This window comes from Lissotriton helveticus, chromosome 1_1 (assembly GCF_964261635.1).
Source record: "Lissotriton helveticus chromosome 1_1, aLisHel1.1, whole genome shotgun sequence".
Lineage (NCBI taxonomy): Eukaryota > Metazoa > Chordata > Amphibia > Caudata > Salamandridae > Lissotriton > Lissotriton helveticus.
The window spans coordinates 1,392,403,623-1,392,428,779 of record NC_136057.1 but is presented as its reverse complement, the minus strand read 5'-3'; the positions used below and the strand labels follow the sequence as shown (position 1 = coordinate 1,392,428,779).

The 25,157-nt window shown below is 44.9% G+C and overlaps 1 protein-coding gene across 2 annotated transcripts in view; it reads left to right on the top strand.

Annotated features, from left to right (window-relative positions):
• LOC144773104 (E3 ubiquitin-protein ligase TRIM39-like) overlaps positions 1-25,157 on the top strand; it is a 523,054-nt gene that overhangs the window by 386,286 nt on the left and 111,611 nt on the right. For both annotated transcript variants that reach the window (XM_078657969.1, XM_078657960.1), the window contains one exon: positions 15,317-15,339. In XM_078657969.1, coding sequence (XP_078514095.1) covers positions 15,317-15,339 — 23 coding nt within the window. The remainder of the gene's footprint in view (positions 1-15,316; positions 15,340-25,157) is intronic.

Genomic DNA, 25,157 nt, shown 5'->3' with positions numbered 1-25,157 from the left:
GCTGTAGGTACACTGGGGGGGGGGCGCTTTCTGCCGGCGCTGCTCGCGGCTCTGCCTCCCTGTGTGGCCGGGCTTCCTCGTTGTGTGGATGCCCGGCGTCCTCTCGTGGTATCTTGGCTGCGCGCGTGCGCGGTTGGCATTTCCTGCCTTGAGCCTGTTCGGACGGACGCCCGGGTGGGCTCTGGGTGCTCCGATCCTTGGGGACTAATTTGCTTGTGCTGACGCCGCCGGACCCTGGACGGTTCCGGCTCACCTGCTTCCCGCGTCTGGCGTGGCTTTTGCTGCAATCAGGGGCCTCGGTGAGTCATGCCTCTTTTGTGTCCGTTTATGCCGTGAGGGCTGTCTCTGCTTCTCGTTTTGTTTTGCCTGTCCCTCCCTCTTCTCCGGCCTGGCCTGTTGGTTGGCTGGGGTGTCGGGACTTGCCTCCCTGGTTGTTTTGGGGTCTGTCCTCCCTGTAGGGGGTTAATTAGGGTGTGCCCTGCATATGTATATATAGGTGTCCACTGGGGGGGGGGTGTACTCTTGTGGTGTTTTCCTTTGTTCCTGCTTTGTGCTTTGGTTGTTTAATCATGGGCAAACACCATCGCAAGAGGAAGCATTCCTCTCCTGTGCCTCCCTCTTCCTCGGGTTCCGGTGGGGACTCCTCTCCTCCTCCTCCTGTGAAGCGTGCCAAGGGGGATGATGATGATAGGATTAAGCGCCTTATCATGGAGACTCTTTCTGATATCAAGGCGTCCAAGAGAGGTGCTGCTGGTCTTTCTGGTTCTGCTGCGCTTTACTCTGATATTTCGTCCTCTTCTGAGTCTGAGTTTTCTTCGGCTGCGGTTGAGCTTCAAGGCAAATACATTTCCAGGGATCTCTTGCCTGACGTCCGTTCCCATGTGAGACTTAACATGGGGTTTCCTGATGTTTCTACGCCCTGTACTTCTCAGGATTCGCCCTTGCCGCAGTTTCAGAAGCCTGTTGCCTCTTCCTTGCCGGTCCATCCCTTTGTCTCTGATGTCCTGCTGAATGAGTGGAAGGACCCTGATCATATTTCCATGCCCAGGTTTATGTCCAAGCTTTATCCCTTGCAGGATATGGCGGAACATTTGCCTGATTCTGTTCCTGTGGACTCTGTTGTGGCCAGTCTTGTGGGGCGTCCTTCTATGGCGGATGATAACATTCTGAAGGACGGCGTGGACAAGGTGGATTCTGCCCTGAAGAAGTCTTATGCCGCCTCACACCTGGCTATTCGTTCTGGCGTTTATGGGGCGTATGTTGCCCAGTCTCTGCTGTCTGATTTCAAGTCCCTGTTTTCATCTATGCAGGAGGGTGCCAGTTGTCCGGACTTGCTGGAGTCTATGGAGCGCCAGGCGGAATTCCTGTCGGACATCGCCTTTGATTCTGTAAGGGCTTCTGCTATGTCCTGTGGTTCCTCTGTGGCTGCCCGTCGTAACCTGTTGCTGAGAGATTGGAAGACGGATGCGGCCAGCGTTCCATGGCTTTGAGGCTGCCTTTCACTGGTGCCCGTCTGTTTGGTGACTCGCTGGAGGAGAAACTGCACAAGGTCTTCAAGGAGCGCAAGCATTCTTTGTCCTTTCGTGATCTTCCGCCCCGTACGGGTTCCTCCTTCTCTGGTGCCAGGTCTTTCCGCCAGCCTTCCAGATTTCAGCAGTCTTCGTTTCCGAGTCGGCGTGGAACTGGCCGGTATTTTCCCCGGAAGTTTCAGAAGAAGTCCCAGAGGGGTGCCGGGTCTGGTCCGCAGCATTCCTGACTATGCCAGCCTAGGGGACGTTCTCGCTGGTGGTCCGACTCTGGTTGGTGGGAGGCTTCGCCAGTTCCTTCCTGCTTGGCGCCTGACGACCTCCGACAGATGGGTGCTGGATGTCTTGTCGAGGGGCTACCGGATCGAGTTCCTGTCCCCCCCTCCCCCCTCCGGGGTGGTGGTGACCCCTTCTCCTCGGGATGCCTCCCGCCGTCTGGCCTTGTCGGACGGGGTTCATTCTTTGATCAGCAAGCTTGCGGTTGTCCCTGTCCCGATGGCGGAGAGGGGGTTGGGCGTCTACTCCATCATCTTTGTGGTGCCGAAGATCACGGGGGGCTTCTGGGTGGTCATCAACCTTCGGGGTTTGAACTTGTTCGTGAGGAAGACCCCGTTCAAGATGGAGACGCTCCAGAGGATTATCCCGCTGATCCAGTCCGGTTGGGTGTTCTCCACTCTGGACCTCCAGGATGCGTACCTGCACGTCCCGGTGGCTGTGAGGGATCAGCGTTTCCTGCGCTTCTGCCTGGAGGGCCAGCACTGGCAGTTCTGCGTCCTTCCCTTTGGTCTTCGCTCCGCCCCCAGGGTGTTCACCAAGGTGGTGGCTCCCTTGGTGGCCCATCTCCTGGGGGTGTCGGTGTTCCCGTTTCTCGACAACTGGATGGTTCAGGCTCCGTCCCTGGTGGTCATGTCTCGCCACCTTCTCTTGACCATGTCTACGCTCATGGACCACGGGTTCTTGATCAACTTACCCAAGTGCCACCTGGAGCCTGCCACTCGGAGGACCTTCATCGGAGCTGTGTTCAATTCTGTGTTGGGCAAGGTGTTCCTGCCGGAGGCCCGGATTTGTTGCCTTCAGTCTTTGCTGAGGAGATTGTTGTCACAGACCTCAGCTCCCCTCCTTCAGAGGTTCAGGGCCACATGGCTGCTTCTGTCTTCACCGTGCCCTGGGCCAGGGTTCATCTGCGCCCTCTGCTGTGGCATGTGCAGCGGTGGGTCCCCTTTCCTGTCCGGGACTTTGCGGTTTCTGTGCCCGTGACTCTGGACATTGTCTCTGCTCTTCAGTGGTGGCTGGATCCTTTCCACCTTTCCGTGGGGATGTTGTTCCGTCTGCCTCCTCCTCTGGTGGTGACCATGGATGCCAGCGCTTCCGGCTGGGGGGCGACTCTGGACCATTGGGCTGTTCAGGCTCGTTGGCTCCCGTTGGAGTCTCGCAGGTCATCCAACTGGAGGGCGTTGTCTGCGGTGGAGAGGGCGCTCCGTTTTTTCCACCTTCATCTGAGGGGTTGCCATGTCCTGGTGAGATCGGACAACACCGTGTCTGTGGTCTATATCATTCACCAGGGGGGGACCCGCAGTTCTTCCCTGAATCTGGTGGCCTGCTCCATTTCGGACTGGGCGGAGAGGAATCTTCTGGCCCTGTCTGCTCCGCATATTTGAGGTGTGGACAACGTGGTGGCGGATTCGTTGAGCCGGAGGTTTCCTTCGTCTCTGTCCCTGTGCCTGGCTCCCCGGACTTTTCACTTGATTTGCCTGAAGTTCGCGACTCCGGGTCTGGACTTGTTCGCCTCCAGATCCAACGCCCTGGTTCCCCTGTTCTGCTCCAGGTCTCCGGAGGTGGGCGCCTGGGGAGTGGATGCCTTGTCTCTCCGGTGGCCTCCTTGGCTTCTTTATGCCTTTCCTCCCTTTCCTCTGATTCCTGCCTTCTTGCTGAAGGTTCAGCGGGAGGGAGCTCAGGTGGTGGCTGTTCTTCCGCACTGGCCGAGGAGGTCCTGGTTTCCTCTGCTGCTGGGCCTAGCGGTGGGCCGTCCTTGGCTTCTGCCCCGCTACCCCTCTCCTCTGAGGTCCCCGTCCCCTCTTCTGGTTCCCCTCTTCTTGGCGGTCTGGAGGTTGAACGGTTGTCTCTTGGGGTCCGTGGTCTGCCCGACCACATCATTTCTGTGATGCAGGCCTCTCGTAGGCCGTCTGCTTTGTCTTCCTACTCTAAGCACTGGTCTTCATTCTCGGGGTGGTGTTCCCCTTCTGGTTTGTCTCCTACCTCTTGCCCTGTTTCTTCTGTCCTTCAATTTTTTTCTGGATGGCTTTCAGAAGCGCTTTGCTGTGTCTACCTTGAGGGGCCAGTGGGCTGCTATCCGGGCCTTCCGGGACCCGAATTCCTTTCTTTCTTCAGACGGCCTGTTGGTTTCTCGTCTGTTTCGTAGTTTTTCTCTTTCTTCCCCTTCTGTTCGTTCTCTGGTTCCGCCTTGGGATCTCTCTTTGGTGTTGGGTGTTTTGCAGTCTTCCCCCTTTGAACTTTTGGAGACTGTGGACCTTAAATTTTTGTCTTACAAAGTGGCTTTTCTGGTGGCCATCACTTCTGCGAGGCGGTTGGGGGAGCTTACGGCCTTACGTTGTTCCCCCCCGGTTTCGCGTTTTCTGGATGACGCTATTGTGCTCTCTTTGGATCCTGGTTTTGTCCCCAAGGTCTGCTCCCGTTTCCATTCCTCTCAGGAGCTGGTTCTTCCTTCATTGTGTCCTTCTCCTTCTCCTTCTGAGCTGTTGCTTCATTCTTTGGACCTGAGGTGTGCCTTGTCCGTTTATGTGGCTCGTTTCGGGGAGTTTCGTTCTTCTGACTCTCTTTGTCACCTTTGGTTTGGCTGGTAAGGGTAAGGCTGCTTCCAAGCTCACCTTGGGTCGTTGGATTAAGGCTGTCATCACTCTTGCCTATCGTGGTGCTGGTTTGCCTTGTCCGGCGGGTGTTCAGGCGCGTTCCACTCGGGCGTGTCTGCCTCCTGGGCTGCTTACCATGGTGTGTCTCTAGATGAGATTTGTCGTGCTGGGACCTGGGCGTCCGAGTCCACGTTTGTGAGGCACTACAGGTTGAATTGTGCCCTGTCTGACCGGACCAATTTTGGTCGTGGGGTGTTGCAAGCTGTGGGGGTTCCCCCTCCACTCTGAGTTCTGTTTGTGTATTAAACTTTTTCACTTGCTGCACTCCTTTGTGTCTGGTCTGTGTTTTGCTGTGTTTGGGTTGCCAAAGGCCTGTTTGGTTGTTGCTTTGGTATGCCTCATGAGTGATGACTGGGTTGAGGACGAGGGACGTAGAGGTAATGCTATGATTACATTCGGTAATCCCCATTACTCTTAGTCCTACTCGTCCTCGACCCAGTAATACTTCCCACCCTCCCTCCCTGTCCAGGACTTTGTTGCTTGGTGTGTCGGGATGTGCTTCTGGTGGTTAGGTCTGATATAGCACCTGGCAGGAGGGGGGGTGGAGCCTAAAAGCGTTTCCTGTTTTGTTTCCTGTCTGTGGAATACCTCATGAGTGATGACTGGGTCGAGGACGAGTAGGACTAAGAGTAATGGGGATTACCGAACGTAATCATAGCATCACCAGGCTCGGTCCACTAGGTAGACCAGGAGCCACATGGCCGGTTCTAGCCAGCTATACACCACATCCCGACATTGGAAAAAATGTCAGACCGAGAACTTTTAGCTCAGCTAAAACAACTAATTAAAATACATAGACAATTGGTCCAATATGTCATGCGGACTTCAACAGTCCAACCTGCAATAAGAATTCCACAACACACCCCTCACCAGGGGAATACAAATAAAATCACACCACAGACTATACAATCAGTCATTGGCAAAATACCTGCAAAACGGGATCAAATTCCATTCTGGTTAGCTCAAAAAATTACTCTGAGGCAGTATTTCCTGATACTACTCCTAATGAGAAACCCAGAATTCTGACTATCTGTCTTCCAATGGGGATCGCACCACATGTGGAGGACTGTGACACTTGGGGCACAGTCTTTGCTTCGATATACACAAAAACACATGGTGTTCCGTCCATGGCGGTTATACCAGATGTACTAAGACAGATTCAAGATGAATACGGTCCAGAACCTGCTTTAACTCTAGGTATGAAATTACTGAGACTTCAAGCAAGTCTCGGCTATACTACTAGCCAACATAAAAGGAGAAGCAGCATCTGTGGCGATCCGCCAGAAATTGAAAGAAACAGATATAGCAGAACAACCTTTTGAACTTGCCAGAATCATAGAAAAATCCTATGAAGAACTAGGTAGAGATAGTTCGGGTGGGAAACCACTAAAACCACAACTAACTGAAAATCCGGAAAAAACCTTTATCAAGAATAATCTCAATACTCCAAAAAAGAATTGAGAGGGTAATAAACAAACCACTCCCAGAGAAAAACGGTTTCAGTCCAGAGAAAGGTCTCCTCAACGGAGAGATAGATCTCCAGAAAGAGGAGGCAAGTCTCCCCAGAGGGAGCCCTCTGAGAAAAGATACAACCTTAGAAATAGGGACAATTTGAGAAAACCTGACCGATATCAAGATATTGATACACGGCCCTCTCTATCTTTTCAGAATTCTTCACAGAAATCGGAAAGAAGAGGACGGTCCGAACACAAAGAGCACGTCAAGTCCAAAGACAAGGAACCTGCTCACCAAAGTAAAAAATTACAATATCCCAAAAAGAAGGTAGCTAGTATTAAAATAAAAGATGCAGAGGATTCTGAGGACACAACTGAAAAACGGAGAATGGGCCCAGACAATGCTAGACAGCGCAGCAGAAGTGACCATAGCTCGCAAGATCCTGATGAATCTTCTGGAGACAGTGGACACGAATGAATACATTCAAGTGGAAACTGCAGACACCAGAGTTAGCGTGCCCCTTAAATTATATGAAATAACATTACGTATAGAGGGGGACAAAACTAGGAAAAGAAAGGGTCTCTTTTGGGATAACCTATCGAAAGGCTATGATATCCTTCTAGCAGAAAAAGACTGGCCACCAGAGTTTGTCAGGGAATGCCCACATGGCGAAGAAATGATTATGCCTGCCTTCTCAAATCACATTCCAATTCATAAAAAATACACATATGCTAGAAGATGGGCAGTAGCCCAAGCCCCTACATTATATATAAAAATCATGTAGGATGGGATGAGGATTCTCCTCACCATAAAATCCAGTTAAAAAATCAACCCACTGCACAAAGGCAGTATCCTGTTAAGCAAGAAGCTAAAAAACAAGTCAGGGAGATCTTAGATCAACTTGAATACCAGGGGGTGATTGAAACATGCACCTCACAAATGAACAATCCTTTGTTTCCTGTCTCCAAGCCAGACGATTCATATCGTCTAGTGTTGGACTACAGACACCTAAACTCTTGTTGCAAAACAACATTTAGAGTACAAAACTCACACAGTGCAGCACTAATGAATAACATCGTGCGCAAAAAATATAAAACGACATTAGATATTTCAAATGGTTTCTTTTGTCAAAACATAGCACCTGAAAGCAGGTATTTGACCGCTTTCTCAACAATGGGGGCTCAAAAACAATTTTGTCGTCTCCCACAGGGATTCAAGAATAGCCCAGGATTATTCTCAGCCAGGGTAACGGTTACTACAAATGTATGATGATGAGGCATTATCTTATGTCGATGATATATATCTTACAGACGATGACCTGGAGACTCACTTGAAAAGAGTGAACTCCATAATACTTGGGTTCGCAGCTGAAGGGTACAAATTCAACTTTAAAAAGTCACAAATTGCCCGCCTAACTATCCTGTTTTTAGGATATGAATTATCAAGTGAAGGCAAAAGCCTAGCAGACAACTTCTTAGAGAAGTGTGCAGTACTCCAAGCTCCAAAAACGCTGAAGAACTTACAATCAATACTAGGTTTCCTGAATTTCGGAAGAACATACATCTAAATTATGCAGAGAGGGTTAAACCTCTCTACGAATTAACAAAACCTGATTTCAAACCAATCAATTGGACTCAGAAACACACAGAAATGTTAAGATCATTACAAACAGACATGTTAACTAAAACAAAACTGCAAACACGCGCGAACGAACGCAACCTTGTAATCCGAGTCATCCCAGGAAGATGCGGATTCACATATTTGACCTCTAATGAGGGAGAAACGGTACCAATAGCTTATAAATCACACTTGTACACACAAGCTGAAATGAAATTCAGTTCTACTGAAAAAATTCTGACTGCGGTTCAAACTGCTGTAGCAAAAGAAAGAGCCCTCGCACAAGGTAAACGAATAATAATCGTTACACCGGTACCTGCTCTAGAAGCAGTAACAAGCGCAAGCATTCCAAATGCTAAAGCTTTACATCTGAGATGGATACAATGGGTTAATTCTCTTGCTGCATCAGACGTAGTATACGAATTTGATCCTAATTTAAAAACACAAGAATTTCTCCAATACGAATATGAATGTCCTCTGCCGACCAAAATCCTGCCTCTCGAACATTACGGCTGTATAATATATACAGACGGTTCAGCACAACCCGCAGTTGGGGGTAAACAAGCATATAGTGCTGCGTGTGCAAATGTTAAAGGTCGTTGGCACGAAGGAAAATTCAGACCACTGGTCACTAAAACTCAATCTCTAGGAGATTGTACAGCTCAGCGAGATGAACTACAGGCTTTTAAGATGGCGCTTGAAAATACCGATCGCGAATTCCCCACATTAAGTGTGCGATTCATATTATTGCGTCCAGTCTTACAACGAATACTTGCAGAACTGGGTTCAAAACGGTTTCAAAGATGCAAAAGGTGGCACAATCAGGCATAAAATGCTTTGGGAACAAGTAGTTCTTTAACAGAAAGAACTACAAAAGACTCACGTGATACATACACTGAGACATCAACGTGATGGCGTTCACGTTGCAGGAAATTCATTGGCTAACAGAGCCACAGCGGCAGCTGTTCAGCCGGCTTCCGTAGCTACAAAAAAGCGTTGTAAAAAACAAATAGATTGAGAAACCATGCTGGCTGTAAAAGCCTCATTAAAAGGCAACTATGCAGCATTACCTCTCAACTATCCACTCAATAATACATACATAATTGATGCAAATTCCGTTCCTTTTGCTCAAATCCCTGGATTGGGGGATAGAGTAATTCCAAACACGAACCGCAGGGCTTACTTGATTCAAGAAGCACACATGGGAATGGGTCCGAGGCACCAAGAGATCTTGCAATCTCTAATAGAATTACAATCACAATACTGGTGGCCGGGGATGAGCGTGCAAATTTATAACTTTGCAATGGATTGTCAGAACTGCAATAGAGATCGCAGTTGTGAACCGGACCAGACACTTGCCCGGACTCCTCTATTACACAGCATTAGGCTATCTATACGCAGACATCCAGACGGAGAAATGCGATCCCATAATTATTAAGACGAGATTCATTTGGATGTGGCCCCAGCGCTCGGCTGACGCCAAAACTGTTATAAAAGATTTGCGAGTCTTTATCGGCTCATACGCAATTGGCATGCTACATTCTGACCAGGGTCCTGCGTTTAGCTCTCGAGCTTACAAGGAGGCCATGGCCAGCATGTGCATTGCATTGCGGTACTCTAGTCCATTCCATCCCGAGGGAAATGCAGCAGTGGAGAGAAAAAACCGTGACATAAGCAATCTATAACAGCGAGGGTATTAGGTTTGGGTGACGGGTGGGTCAAACATCTAATAAGTGTCCAACGTAGTCTTAATATTCTGCCAAGAAATTCTCTAGGAGGCATCACTCTGTACGAACTTTTGTTTGGTACTAGAATGATCATACATGATCTCGATTGTCAGACTTCAGTGGTTAAACAAAAAACTTTTGATATCAAAGATAGTTTGGCTGTTTTACAGGACTTAAATGAAACAAGAAGAAGTCTAAGTAACACAAAGCTAAAGCCAACGGCCACTGAAGAGAAACCACCTGTCCCAGCAAGACCTGTCTGGATTCCAAAGATTGGGGATCTGGTCAGAGAAAAGATCGCGGTGAATAAGGAATTTGGGCCTTCTTACAGAAAAGCAGTACCTGTCTTAGCTGTCAGCGGAACAAGATCAGTAGTACTACCACCCCTTGCTGGTAAAAAGGAGAACAGAGTTGTATCAATCGACCTGGTAAAACCACAATCATGTGGCCAATAATAAGTAGTAGGCCCAGTGGACTCCCAAAAAATAGCAGAAGACCAAATCTTGCTACAATACAAGAGGTTCAAACTGAAAGACTAATCACATTTGATAAACATGTAGTGAACAAAAAAGGACTATGCAACAAAGCCATGGAACTTGTGCCTCTTGAAACCCAAATTGCAACAGTTCGTCAAGAAACACCTGTCTACTACGATATAGCCTCAGCCTATACGAATGTAACAAAGAAAGATCCAAAGACTAATGCAAATCCCGAAGCAATTCCAACAATTGACAGAACTGCATCTGGCTACTTCATCAATTTCAATGACTTTTCTGATGATCCAAGTGAACATGAAGAAACGCCAGCAACAAAAACTTTCAAAGAAAAAATGACTGAACTCTTTCATCAACTTAAAGAAACATATCTGATTTCAACATGGATTGAATTATGGATTGTGTTAGGTGTACTTTTCCTCCTGCTCTGGCTGATTTTGGTTTTATGTTTGGTTAGATTTATTGATGGAAAATATAGTACAATGGACACAGCAAGTCAGAACATCAACTTGGTCCTAAAGCCTCACAGATCTTCTAATATCAAAAAAAGAGAACTATCATCAGTGAACATCACAGCCAATCCTATACCTGGTGGTGTAGCATGGGACAAAACTGATCGCCCGATTGAGCTCTTGAAATATCCACACCAGTTCAAGGTTTCATTAAGTGACTTTGTATCACCAAGTACTTTCCCTGATGATTGGGACTTTGAAAATATGAATAATATGATGTCAGATTTACAAATGTCAACAAAATTCACAGAACATGATTATTTGCAGGGTTCATCATATTATGAAGAAATGTACTGTTTTAATCATTATGGGCATCACTACTTGCATAAATCTGCTAATCCTAGAAATGTTTTTACTTATAACCAATGGGAACATTGTCCAACACCACCAAAAGGCAGCTCAAACATTTCATGAGAAATTCCCATACTTCTCAGGGTTTAACAACACTAATCCAAAAACGTTTTATTTCAAAATGTTAAATAAGACAGGAATAAAAAACATGTTGACAAACACTTAATTGATTTATTCTGAAAAAGTTTATGAAAAAATGTCTACATTTGGTTTTGAATTTTGGAAAAACAACATTGAGACAAAAACCATCTGGGGTACAAAAGACTGGCAGGTACAATGTCTAGAATAATTATTTAGAGCCTGCATGATCCCAGAACAGATAATATTCCTGAATGACACCATTCAACAAACAACCTGTCTTGGCTTAGCCAAGATAAAAGACTTAAACAAACAGTCTATTCCAAAGCCCATACCTGATAGTAATAGACTACAGATGTGGAGATAGACGTATCCCACATTTTACATCAAAACAGAACCAATCCTGATTGGGAAAAAATGGTTGATCCGGCCCACAGACACTAATAACTGTCAAGATAGATTCCTGATCAAAACACAGGGGTTCAAACAGACCAGGCCAGACCCAAGATATTCCCAACAACAACATCCAGGGATAGTTACGACCTATAGTGTAGGAAAACTATGCCTCGAATGGCTACAGAAATTCACACTGCCTGAAATTAAGCAACACTTAACATTACCTAAAGAAGGTGCTCGCTTGCGAGATTTCATTTTGGGACCTCGCAAACAGCGTCAAAACGTTTCATATACGCCGGTATTTACGCTGCTTACAACGAGGCTTGGAAAGTGACGCTAATTGAAAATGCTGAAAAAATACGAGAAATTGATCGTATTAATTTGGAAAAATCACTGTCTGTAGTGGACAATGGGTTAACGACTCTGTCCTCCAGAATTTATTCACTGGACAGCATTGTATCATCTGCTATTGATATAATAGAACAGGACTTACTAATGTTACAACATGGCCAGTCCCAATTGCGTTCTATTGTACAGCTAGGCTGGACGTTGCAAAACCTGCGTTCAGGCTACGTGCCATGCGTCTAATCAACACCGTCATTATTTTCTATCTTTAACCTTGCAGATAAACAAATCTCGTTGGCACAAAAAGGAGCAGACTATACGATACTGAGCATTGAAAAACTTGAGAGATTACCATTGACAATGTCAGAGAGACCTGTCATTGAATGGGTAATACATGGTACAATTACAATTCCGATAACCGCTTTTCAGTTTCAGTGTTGCCAGAAGTATATACCAGCAGGCCTGTATGAAAGGTTGGGTAAAGGATACATCAAGTCAACCTGGAATTTACCTTATACACATAGATGCTACAGTGAAGGGAAAAAAAGAGGTATTTCTTAGTGGTAATAACTGTAAAACTTCACTAAGCGGTACACTTCTGTGTCAAGGTATTAACTTGCATGGAGCCTGCGAAGGTTCATCAAATAACCTTTCATGTCACCTGCACGGCACTCCTGCAACACAGATAGAGCCTTTTTTCAGACAGCTTTCCAACGGCAGCTACGTTATAATAAGTGACCACAGCTGTTGTGGCATGGTGCCAGGAAAAGCCTATCTCGTGAGCGTTACTTCCAGGTTCATTTGCTGTGTGCAAGTATTGTATCCAAACAGCAAACCAGACAAGGAGGCAGCAATATGGCCTTCTCTGAATATCTCTTCTATTCGAATTGATACTTTAAGCAGAATGAAGTCTATTCTTTTACAGACAACTGTGCCTTTAACCTCGTCCAAAGAGACGTATGATCAGCAGGACAGCGGCAGAGATACATACCCTATTATCGACAAATTGCCCTGTGCATTTCGTAGAAATGTTAAGCCAAATTCTAAACATGTCTGATACCAGTGGCATCGCACATGTATTTAAGACAATTTTTTTGGGACTATTAGCACCCTTTGAAGCAGTCCTGAATATCTTCCCGAATTTCGTGCATTCTGTATTCGGCGCCTGCCTCTTCTTTTGGGACTCGTAGCAGGAATTGTATTTTTGTTCCTTCTGCTCCGATATCGCAAGCCAAGCCACAGACAAAACTCAGGCTACAATGGAAGAAACAATCCTGGCTATATGATACCGAGAACGGATCACTAAAGTCCTCGGCTTTGCCCGGCTAAGAGATCTGAGTACTACCTGGTTTCTTTCATTCAGACCAATCTGGCAAGATTGCATCTTACCTGTGCTGCGGCGTCTGTCTTACTCTACCATCAGCAGTACCAATGGATATCGATACTTTGCTTGGTTCGGTAACGGCGCATGCAACGTGTTGTCCCCAGTGGCTACCTATTCTGATGACGGCATTCGTTGAAACTTCACCATTACGATTAGGTGGCGGTGAAGTACGAGATGAAAGCAGCACCACACAGGTACAACCTTCTCTGAGCATTGCTGATGTAGAAATCGATGATGGCAATGATTCTCACATATGCACTATTTCAGCTTTTTCGAACTTGGTCGAACTTTCACCTACTGTTGTAGATAAATTCTTTGCCACCCTATCTGATTTGATGTTCTCTCCTAACAACGAGAATAACTTTTGAAACAACGAGCACACAGCGTTCCCTGAACTCTGAATTCGGCCTTCAGTTTTTGATAAACACTACTGAAAACAATTGGAACAATTTTTTCCCCTGAAAGCGAAATAAATTTTTCCATTCCCAAAATATTTACCTTTTTTTTGGCACATGGTACTCTGCTTAAAGTAGAACTATTCTTAGAGAACAGAACTTCTATTTTCTAGAGACTCTAGGGGCAATATTTTGACTTAGCCTCTAGCACATGTACAGTATTGTATAAATATGTGATGAAATGGTCTCGACCTTCTCTTCTGTATTAAGAGCCATTTCATAAATGTCATTTTCGCAATTCATTCAGCCGATATTTATATATGCATTATCTGAATGATACCACTGCTTGAAAAACGTACAGTATAATACTCATTTTTGTGTACATACCATTTCAAATGCATTTTATGTATTTTCGGGTGGGTAGGAAAACACATGCATCGTTATGTTTAGTATTGCTTAGTATTTAGTAATTATGGACATTATACGTGGAGTGGGTGTTGTGAACGTATCTAGGACCCTAATTAAATATTCCAGATTTATGCCCTTATGTGGTTATAACAAATAATATCCTTATAAAGGCATAAGAATCATATCCATATTTAGTCATAGCCAATGCAGTCCAAATACGGCAAGGCTACTCCCATAGACTCCTAGAAAGTACAACGCGTTCTTTAAACAAACCAAGCCTCCAGCAGCCTGGGAATTCCCCCTGCTTTTGTTTTGATTTGTCCAAGAACTCCTGGAGTCCAGAAAGAGCTGTAAGTTCTTAGTGACGTCTTATGTCCAACCTTACGTCAAACTCTGCACCTTCCAGGTGTAACTATACCTGTGTTTGCCTTAAGCAAACAAACGGTGGTTTGGAGCAGATCGGCTATCTACTTGCCCGACACCGAGTTGATAAGAGACGAAGGAAGCCGACCCTCCCATTGACGCACTGAGAGAGATGCTGTCTTTTCTCCTGCCGAGAAATCCAGCTCCAGTGTTTCCAGTCACCCTTGCGGGTTGCTGGGAGATCGAGTCCTGAGAGAGATACAGGACCTCCTTCATTCTATAACCAAGGTACGGAGCTGATTAGATCCTTAGAGAATTCTTGATACAGATTCTTGGCAAAACTATCTTAACTCACTTACTCCTTCCCACGTATTAGGCTTAGGTCAGGTACACCGGGGTAGGCGTATTTTAGAAACACCAGTTGAGCCCGTTTAGTCAACTTTTATAATTGTATGTATTTTATCCATTTTAAGTATCATATGGCTCAGAAACCATATCAATGCTTTTACAATATTATTTCATAATACTCCTTTTACTGTACGCACTATACTTTATGACAAGTATTGCAATTGTGGCAATTCACTTCTCTTGCATGAGAAAGAGGACTGCTCAATAAATAACAACTTTTATTGAAAACTCCCGTCTCTCTATTTCTCTGCACTCCTGGTGAAACTAAGCATGCACGATTGACTGAGTGAAATAGCTGTCTATTGATTTCCGCGACTCTGGAGATATACTCCTTATTCTGGGGGGAGCAAAGTTGTCATGTTTATGCGGTTGTCAGAAACGAATCCCTTGTCTATTCAGGAAAGTTAACCCCTTCCTGTTCACTCGAGAAAGTTTCTAGTGACCTCTGAGCTGGCTGGCATTCATAATTAAGTTTAACATATTCAATAGAGACCTAGATGACCTCAGTCCTACGTCTAAACTATCGCTTGTTATTCCAATGCGCAGAGCCTATTGGGAATATAGGAACTACACTACATTTTGACTTTTACTGTTTTAGTGCTGCATACATTCTTTACACTTTGCTTCCAAGTTAAGGCTGTCCACTCTGTACCATAGCTACTAGCGGGTCGAGGTCAAGTTAATTTGGTCACTTTAGTGATTCACCTTAACCATGGTTGGGTGCTATTGATTGGGGTGGGTACCTCACCCCTAAACTAATACCCCCATTTCTTACACTATCCAGTACATTGGAAAGAGTTATTTCACATTTTATTGATGGTTGTTAAATGAAGCTTGAGTTTCACAAGTTGTTCATCACTGAACTGCTGCAAAAGCTTAATGTTTGTGCTGCGGAAACTAATGTTCTTATTGGTTTCTCTGGTTTTGCAGGATGTCAGAAGCACCCTAAAAAGGTAAGTCTGGTTTATTCTTATCCACTGCATGTATTCATTATGCCCACTTGTAGTGCTGCAATGTCAATTCTCAGCTTGCACACATTCCCTTCTCTGGAAAGGAAATACCATGGGAGAACTACATACTTTATTTTGAATGCTGTGTCGTATGTCTGTAGATGTGTTAATCCAGTCCATTGAAACTTAGTACAGGTTTTAACACCTCTTCCTGGCCTTCACTCAACTGCTAAAAACAAAACTCCCCATGTGCTCAAACCTCATGAGGATCCTTAAAAAATCACCATTATGTTGCTCAGATACTCTACTCTAGTAGATGTTTCACAAATGTACTTGAAGTCACTAGAAAACTTTAGCCATCCGACTTCTTCTGTTCTCCATATTCTATTCAATCATCAGATGCCTCCTATTCGATTTCACATTAAACTTTCTTGTTTTCACAGCCTTTACCCCATTTGACAGAAAACTCCTTATATTTCTCACCAGTTAACGTAAACAGTCTACTAATACTCACTCTACTTCCTCCAGTGTGCAGATATCTCCTTGCTTAAATTCCATTGATGGTTTCTGCTCAAGAAAGGCATTGTTGCACAGGAAGTTTACTTTTCTCTGTTGCAGTTTCGTGCCTGGAGACTGAAGTTCAGTGGTGGAAATGTACTCCCACAACTTCTGTGCTGCTTCGTAGTGACCAGAGGGAGCACTGATGTCTGTGCGTCTTCATTGTCACCAGAAGCAGCACTGATGTGACTGCATATATAGGAGATGAGCTTACAGATGGCCACTGCTAGACCTGAATGTTTGTGCTCTTCACAGAAAACAAATCACAAAGAACTTTAACATTTTGAGGTTTTGTGATGCCAAGAAGGCCAGTTGATGACGGGAAGTCAGAGGCTGAACCCCTTTTGCCTATGCAGTTTCAGAGTGTTCAGGGAGATTCTGCATTCTTGTCGTTCCATAGGAGTTCAGATAGAAGTTTGTACACAGATTTTAAAAAGGAGGCGGAAAGGGTGATGGGTAACATACTTGAGAAAAAGTTAAGCAATGGGGCTATCATAATCTTGATTGTCTCAGCTCAACACCACCAAATGATATATTTAGGGGACTATGAATTCAATATGTCTTTTATTTTGGACAGGTTTTTGTTTTCATTAGTAGCAAGTGAGGTTTTTAAATCTTTGTCAAAGTAGACACACACCCAAGCATTTAAATTAGTTGGATTGCTCTCTCAGGCCAGAGTCACCAATCATCGTCTGAGTGTAGTGGACATTTAGCAGAAAGACCTCTGTCTTGTCACGGTTGATGGAGTAACCAGAGACCAAAGAGTATCTTTGCCTCTCTCATAATATGCGCTATGGCTGAATCGGCTTCTTCCGTAAAAGAGAACATCAACTGCATACGCCGTGACCAGTTGTCTACCAGAGCTTAAGTGGACATCCTTAATATTATGGTTGTGTTTGAAAGCTGTGCACAATGGCTCAACCAGCAGGAAAAGCAGCGGGGAGAGCGGGCAGCCCTGTCCTGTACCTTGAGAAAGTGGGAAGGATGGGGAGAGGTGACCATTTGCCCTGACTTTCGCATCTGTTTAGAGTATACAGCCATTGCCATGCTTATAAAACCCTCCCAAAGTGATATTTGTGTAGTGTTGCTTGTTGGGAGGACCAAGAGGCCTTATCAAATTCCTTTTCAGCATAGTGCCTGAGCAGCTGCCATGGATTCAGTAAGTTTAACTTTAAGTGCATGACAGAATAGTCTTAATATTGTCCGCGGCAAGTCTCCCCATTAGAAAACCAGTCTGAGTAGGAGGAATTAGTTTTAATAGGACCATTTCAAGCCCGTGCGAGATAATTTTAGCATATATTTTGTGATTAAGATTGAATATCGATATGGGTCCATAGTTTTTGACATCCAGATCCTTCCCCCCTCCTTTGGGATGACCAATCTTGTGGCCTCAGTTGCCGTGCCAGACATTGACCAAGGATTCTGCGAATTGATGCATGACTGCTTTCAATGGGGCTATCGCAAGGTCTGCAAATATTTTATAGAATTTCCCTCAATTCCCGTCTGGACCCGGTGCATTCCCAGATTTAGAGCTGTGAATCGCTTTCAGAATATCCCTCATCAATATGTACATTAAAATTAAGTTGGTCTGCCTGGCTTGCGTGCGGAAGGACACCGAAATTAAGATATTCATTACACCTGTCTATGGCTATTGCTTTATTGGAGTTATATAGGTCAGCTACGATGTTAGTTGCTTGGCGCGAGTTTTATTTTTGATCGCCATTAGGTTTATCAGAATTCCTCTAGTGGAAGCTTTGAGAGCATCCCATCTAATGGAAGTTGAGGTGTTCTTGATATTGCTTCCTTTCAGGAACTGATCTATCGCCACAGCTTTTTCTCTTGCTCTCATCAAGCAGATCATCATTAATAGGCCATTGTCTGGGGGACCAGAAGTCTCCCCTAGGTCAAGTTCTAAGGATACACAGGCATGGTCTGAGAATTGTTTCAATTTTGGGATCTCTGGACATAACCAGCAGCATTTGCTAACTATAATATAATCGATCCTGGTAAAAGAGTGATATGGAAGGGAGTAAAAGGTTTAGTCACTATACATCAATCAGATTATATTGGCAGCAGATTTTATGTTTGTGATCTATTACTAAGAAATTTGTTTCAATATCCTATCTAGGGACCCATCCATAAGAAGGCTGAAATCCCACCCACCCCCAAGTATCACTTCTAAATTATACGGCAGCTCTGAGATTAGTTTGTCCACTTCTTTCCAGAATTCTACTGAATTGTCATTTGGGGCATAAATATTCACAATACAAAATTCCGTGTGAGTGAGACAGCACTGTGATTTCGGACTTTTCTGAAATTATGGTAAGGACCCTACTTTTCTTCTGTATTGGTGGGGCAAGCCCAATCTCCGGCACCCACCTGGAGTAAAATTTAGCACCCTTGATAGACTCAAGGTGTTTCCTGTAATAAGATGATATCCCCTTTTAGCTTATTGCAGTATTCCGCAGTTATTTTCCATTTGACAGGGTGGTTCAGACCCTTTGTATTTAACTAGAAAATGTTAATGGCGGATGGCATTATACATCTTTTTTTTTTTAATTCAAATCGTTTTTATTGAAAAAGAATATATGCTAAGGAATACACACAAGAGTAACATGTACATGAAATAAGTTCACATGCGCTGTCTTAAAAGGAAAATAAACTAAGGCAGGGTAATACATAATCACATAATATAAAAACAGATAAACGTGGTATAAAAGAAAGAAACAAACAAATATGTCCGACTTAGTAAAAAACAGATCAATCAGTTGTTACATATGGAATGGTTGTTACGTTCAAGATGTCCATATTTAAGCCCCTGGGAATCCAGTTAGATTCAACATCATGAGACGCAATGCAGGAATGGCAATATATGGAGACGAGTGTTACCAAATCTTACAAACTAGTACATAATATTCCACCCCGTCACAAAATATTGCACATGTCATAATCACACTGTGGACATGCACATTACATTAAGGGAGTAGAAGGTCACGGGGGATCAAATGAGAACGATGATGCATCTAGGGATTTCCAAAGTTTCTTATGGGATATGCGCCAGGAGGAGGAGTGCAACGCAGGGTTGTCAGCTCCTCTTAAAAAGGATAACCACTTCTTGCCAAATTTTAAAGGACACTTCCGAGGCGGTCTTCCATTTACATAATACGACTTTACAGGCCAGAGTGAGCAAGAGGTCAAGCAGTTGACGGTCATATTCGTTAACTAGTTTCGGGTCAAGAACACCCAGTATGACGTATGAGAATTCCCTCGCAGGTTTGACATTAAAAATGTGTTCTATACAATCAAAGATTTTCCCCCAATATAGCTTCAAAGATGGACAATTAAAAAGCATATGTGCAAGATCCCCAATAGTTGAATTACAGTTCCAACAAGTAGGGTTGTCTCTCAGGTGGAGTTTGAAAAGCCTTTCCGGTGTCCAGTACGTTCTGTTTAGTAACATGTACTTAGTTTGGGACAGGATTGGGGAGATTTTATTCGAGAAGGCTGTGCTATTGATTTTGTCCCAATCAAACGTCAGACCTGTAGAGTTAGGCTCCGCTTCCCATTTTTGTTCATTTTGTTTATGCGATTTCCTAGGTAAAAGGAGGAGGAGTTTATGTTTTAATGACAAAATGACCAGCTTCCATAATACCTGGTATCTGAGTCATGAGCCAAGGGGTATAGGGCTTAAAGGAGCGCGCCGAGAGGAGGGCTTTCAGTTTCATGAAGTCCTAAAAAATCCATGGCCGTTAAGTTGTGTAGAGACTGAAGCGACGAACGGCAAAGGATGTGGCCCCTCATATAGATCTCTTACTAGGTTGATGCCTTTCCTAGACCAGGATTCCCAGTGGAGAAATTTTTAAGGGAGGGATTCCGCCACAAGGACACCAGGGTGGACTTTTTGATTTTTAAGTTGGATTTGTGTGACTGTTCTAGCCTTAAAAGGGCACGCCTAGTATTAAGAAGAATGTATTTGGAGTGAGGCAGGTGGGAGAGATCCATAGTGAGTAGGGTAGGAAGGGGTACATTGTCAATGAGTGATTTCTCTATATAAAGCCATAGCAGGGTATAGGCCGAAGTCGCAGTCAGCCAGTTCGCGCCTTGTTTACATAGGAACGCCGTCTGGTAATTCCTGAAGCTGGGGAGACCCAGACCGCCTTTTTCTTTAGATAGCTGTAGCTTCGTCTATGATATTCTGGGTTTCTTCCCCTGCCAAAGGAAAGTACCAAAGAGCTTATGGACCTTATTTAAAAATTCACCAGAGAAGGTCATCGGCAGCATGCTTGCCACTTAATTCACTAGAGGAGTCACCATCATTTTTAGAGTTTCAGCCCTGCCCCACCATCCTTGTCAAAATCTAACCCCAGATACTTGAAGCAATTTGGTTGCCAAGTTACGCCAGAGTTACCCAGCACATCTTTATTGCCCAGATTATTCAGTAGTTTTACTTTAGTTTTGTCCTTGTTTAATTTGTAACCTGATGCGCGCGAGAAGTTGTCAATAGTGGACATAAGGGCAGGTATAGCCTCCTCGGCCTTCTCTGAGACCACTAAAACGTCATCTGCATAGGCGGTTAGTTTTATCGTGCAGTCGTTAAAATGGATTCCCGAAATGCCATCATTATTTCTTATGTGATGTAGGAATGGTTCAATTGCGAGTGAAAATAATGAGGGGGAGAAGGGGGCACCCTTGTCTGGTTCCTTGTTGTAATCGGAGGGATGGGGAGAACGAACCCCCCACCCTAACTCTAGCTGAAGGACAGAAATAGAGGGACATTACCAGTTTCGTAAAGTTCTTCCCTAGGTTAAATTTATTTAGCACCGCCTCCAGGTACGTCCAGTCAATTTTGTCAAAAGCCTTCTCGGCATCAAGCGTTATCGCTGCTGTGGGAGTGATAACAAGTTTCGCATTTTCTAGCACATGAGCTAATATTCTGGTATTGTCACTGGAGAGTCTGTTTTTTAAGAAGCCTACCTGTGAGGGATGGACAAGCTTGGGTAGAACCTTTTGAAGACGATTGGCCAAGATCATAGCAAAGAGCTTACAGTCTAGATAAATAAGGGAGATAGGCCTATAGTTTTTAGTGAGTGTTGGATCCTTCCCCTCCTTAGGCAAAACAGCAATGATCGCTTCAGACAGTGTGCCCCTTAGTTCACCCGTGTCATTGAGTTCCTGGAACAGATGTAAGAGTGGCTGCGATAAGAGAGGGAAAGCATTTATAGAATCTTGCACTAAACCCATCTGGCCCGGGGCCTTCCCGATGGCATTATACATCTAAATACTGCGGTAGCTGTGTAGGGTGGACAGATATTATAAGCTTGCATGCCTGCCCTCCATATGTGTGTGGAAGCAGTTGGGTATGTGGAGAAATAATTATTGGAAAGCGCATCTAGCACCAACGGATGTCTGATGGAGCTAAAATTGGTCTGTAAGGCTCACCTGGCTCTCTGGAGATCTGGTGTATTAAGACGGGCCTGTCTGTCATGTGGTAGAGGAGTTTGGAATGGGGAAAGGCAAGGGTAGAGAGTAGAAAGATGTAAGACCAACAGAGAGAAACACTAAAAAGCAAACAATAAACTCCTGATCCAAAACCCTCCCACAAAATGCGACCCAAACTCATTTCTCCACCCTTCAACTGACTGGAGCAAGGTAGGCCACAGACTGATTGACCGCCACTACAGCTCCCCCACAATCCAGCAAACAGCAGAGCAAAGGAATGTGGACGGTCCACGTATATCGGTATAGGTGGTGCAAGAGGCAGGAAGATGATGAACCCCACCCAGGGCTGCATATTGAGGCCCAACTATTCAACCCACTGCCTCTCATATCAACACCATCTATACGCCATGTAGCAAAACTGCCTCTGGAACACACAAAGTCCCTAATGGTAGACACAGTATCTGTCATCATAATACAGAAAACCTGAAGAGGGGTCCAAGGGATTTTTTAGTTTAAAGACCTACGAGAAGTAATTACCCTAAATACTACAATCAAAACACAACCAACTTCTCTGTGGTAACCTAAAACCAGCATGGGAGAGAAAGAAAGGGAGAAAGAGGTGAATCTGCGTCTCTCTAACAAGATCCAGAAGGGGAGCAATCCCTTTTAGGACGAATGCCCACACCCACCATAGGTGGCATGCTTCATCATATGGGTTTCTCCTCCAAGTGGGAAAACCTAGTCCCACTTAGGGCTACAACCACATCACTGTGAGTTAGGAGCTCTGGGATGTTTTTGTTAAATATAAACAGTTGTGGATGCTAAAATCCCATATGTAAGCAATTTGGTGTTGTGAGGGTGCAGCGCAAAGAGTGAGTGAAAGTGAATTTAAAACTACCTAGTGCGGATGAAAAGTTTCTTTATTGGCTCGTCCAAACTGGCAGGATTAAAACGCAGTGCAAAGCAGTATACAATTAAACTGCTAGATTTTATAAAGAGGTCGACATGTTTCAGCCATTTATTATCTAGAATAGTATGTCTGGCTTTCTTCAGTACCAAACGAGATAAAGCTGCTGCTGTGAAGTGAAAAAAGAATAAATAAACTCTAATACAAAACCAGTAATCCTGTGTGTGATTCGGTATCACTGGAACTTGTCTGAAGAGAGTGAGACACAGAAAAATGCAACAAATCAAAAAGGATATGAAATCCAAACTTGGTACAGTATTAAAATGACTGATTAGTCATACAGCAACTCAGAGTCCAACAAAATACTCTAAAGTCGTCTACTCACCCAATTTTGTAGGACAAGCTAACCCACCTGAACCTGGTTACAACTCGTACAACTCAGGGAAGGGAGCCACGCTCTGAAACAAGAATGCGTCGCATGAATCTGGTGTGCAGTATGGGCGCCTATCTATATTAATTACAGTGATGTGCTAGTGGTGTCTCTGACAATAACGTACAAGAATGGAACACAAATCAAGCTGGCACTCTAGTTGGCAATTCTAGTAACATCACTCATTCATTCAACAAAAAAGAGATAATGTTTCATATTTATTTTCTTATGATGCACTCTTAGAGTGTGCCAGAAGACTGAGGGATCATGATATAAGAACGTCTAAATGTAACTGATGGTTAAGTGTATTACAGGAAGGTGTATATTCTTAGTTACAATGGATGCGCAGTATGCATCTACTAGTACGATATTTCTAGGGCGCATGGAAGGTATGCGTATGCGCATTGGAATTTTATCTGATCCCTAAAACCGTTGGAAGCACTTGGGCTTCTTCTATAGTATTGATATGTTTTAACAAGCGCGTGGGGATGATTACGTAAAAACATGCGCTTGAAGTATGTCACGGTTCAGTTAGTAGGCATTCTCAAGATAATAAGGCATGGGTACTCACAAGCTTTCGCTCGGGGGCCAAATTTACAGTGTGGTTTGTGGCTGAGGGCCGCACCGGTGGGAGTGGGGTCAGTGGGGGAGGGGGCGGGGCTCGAGCAACAAAAAAAACTGGTACCATGAGGTTGATCACTGGTCCCTGCAGCGGACGCCTTCGTCCACTGAGCCACCAGACCCGACATACACACATCTCTCTCTCTCGTTCTTTCTCACTCTCTCTCTCTCTCTCTCTCTCTCTCTCTCTCTCTCTCTCTGTCTCTCTCCCCCTCTCTTTCCCTCTTCCTCCCTCTCTCTACCTCTCTCTCCCCCTCTGTCTCCGTCTGTCTCACTCACTCTTACTGTCTCACTCCCTCTCACTCCCGCTCTTCCTCTCTCACTCACTCTGACTGTCACACTCCCTCTGTCTCACTCTCTCTCTGTCTCCGTCTCTGTTTCCCTCTCCCGGTTACCCTCTCCCTCTCTCTGTTACTCTCTCCCTCTGTTTCCCTCTCCCTCTCTCTCCTTCCCTCTGTCTCACTCTCTCTCCTTCCCCCTCCCTCACTCTGAGGTCTCCCTCCCTCGCTCTGTCTCCCTCCCTCGCTCTGCCTCCCTCCCTCGCTCTCCCTCTGTCTGCCTCTGTCTCCCTCCCTCGGCCTATGTCTCCCTCCCTGGCTCTTCCTCTGTCTGCCTCTCCCTCTCTCTCCTTCGCTCTCCCTCTGTCTGCCTCTCCCTCGCTCTAACTCTGTCTGCCTCGGTCTCCCTCCCTCGGCCTCTGTCTCCCTCCCTCGCTCTCCCTTGCTCTCACTCTGTCTGCTTCTCCCTCACTCTCCCTCTGTCTGGCTCTCCCTCGCTCTCCCTCAGGGAGGGAGATGTGTGTCTGTCCTAAGCCCCCCAACACTCACCCCAGTGTATGTCAGGGGAAAGGAGATGTGCATCTGTCCTAAGCCCCAGCCCAATGGTTTGGTGCCCAACCCGTCAAACCTTAACTGAGACCCTTAATTAAAACTCATTAGCCCCATCTAGACTAAGGATCAAACTCAAATTCCTCTCCATATATAGACATTTTAATATAACATATATTTGCTTTTGTCTCCCTTAAAAACGTGTGCCATTTCTTGGAACACTTTTTCCCTTTTTAAATAGTGTTTCATTTTCTTCCAGATACAAACAGAATGACAAACCCTTCTATGCCAACCTAATAACATGGCGTGACTGACTCCGCCCGCCTCATTTGATTTCCAGATAGGACCTAAACTGAGAAAATAGTCCGTGCATGTCTATAACAAAAACAGTGCGGCTGAGTTGTCATTTATCAGTAAAAACCGAGGTGTTAAATGTGAGACGATAGATATAATGTTGCTGCATACATCTGCCTTTCTGCACTTTTAAAATGCAGTGATCAGCCTAGTAGTCTTTCTTCGTTTAGCTGCACAAGTGTGGCTGACGCTGGCCCAGCCCCGTCGGCCTTACAGTGAAGCAAGGAGGTCGATGTAGGTTTAGAATAGTTCAATAATAGTTAGGAGCGTCTTACAATCAAACTAGTAAGGATGGCTTACGCACATTAACCTGTGCTTAAGAGCACACGTTTACCCTAGCTGCCGCCCAAAAGCAATTGAGCAAAAAGCCATATGTCTATTGTGTCGGGCTATTGCGCGTAACTACTTTTATAGCTGCAAGTGACTTTAATTTAATTCAGCTTGATGTGACTGCCGTACTCTCTTCAAGCCTGAGGGGGAGAATGTCCGACAAGATTGAGACTATTCCTAAATCTTTATATTTACTAGCTCACAATCCCTTCAATTTGCACAACTGAGCAACATCAAAAGGAAACTGAGGGACAAGTTACATTCTCCACTTTTTGTGTTTGTCAAAAGTGGGGGACCATACAAATGACTCCTTTACTCTTTAGGCATGGGCCAGAGCCTTCCTGAACGTTTTGAG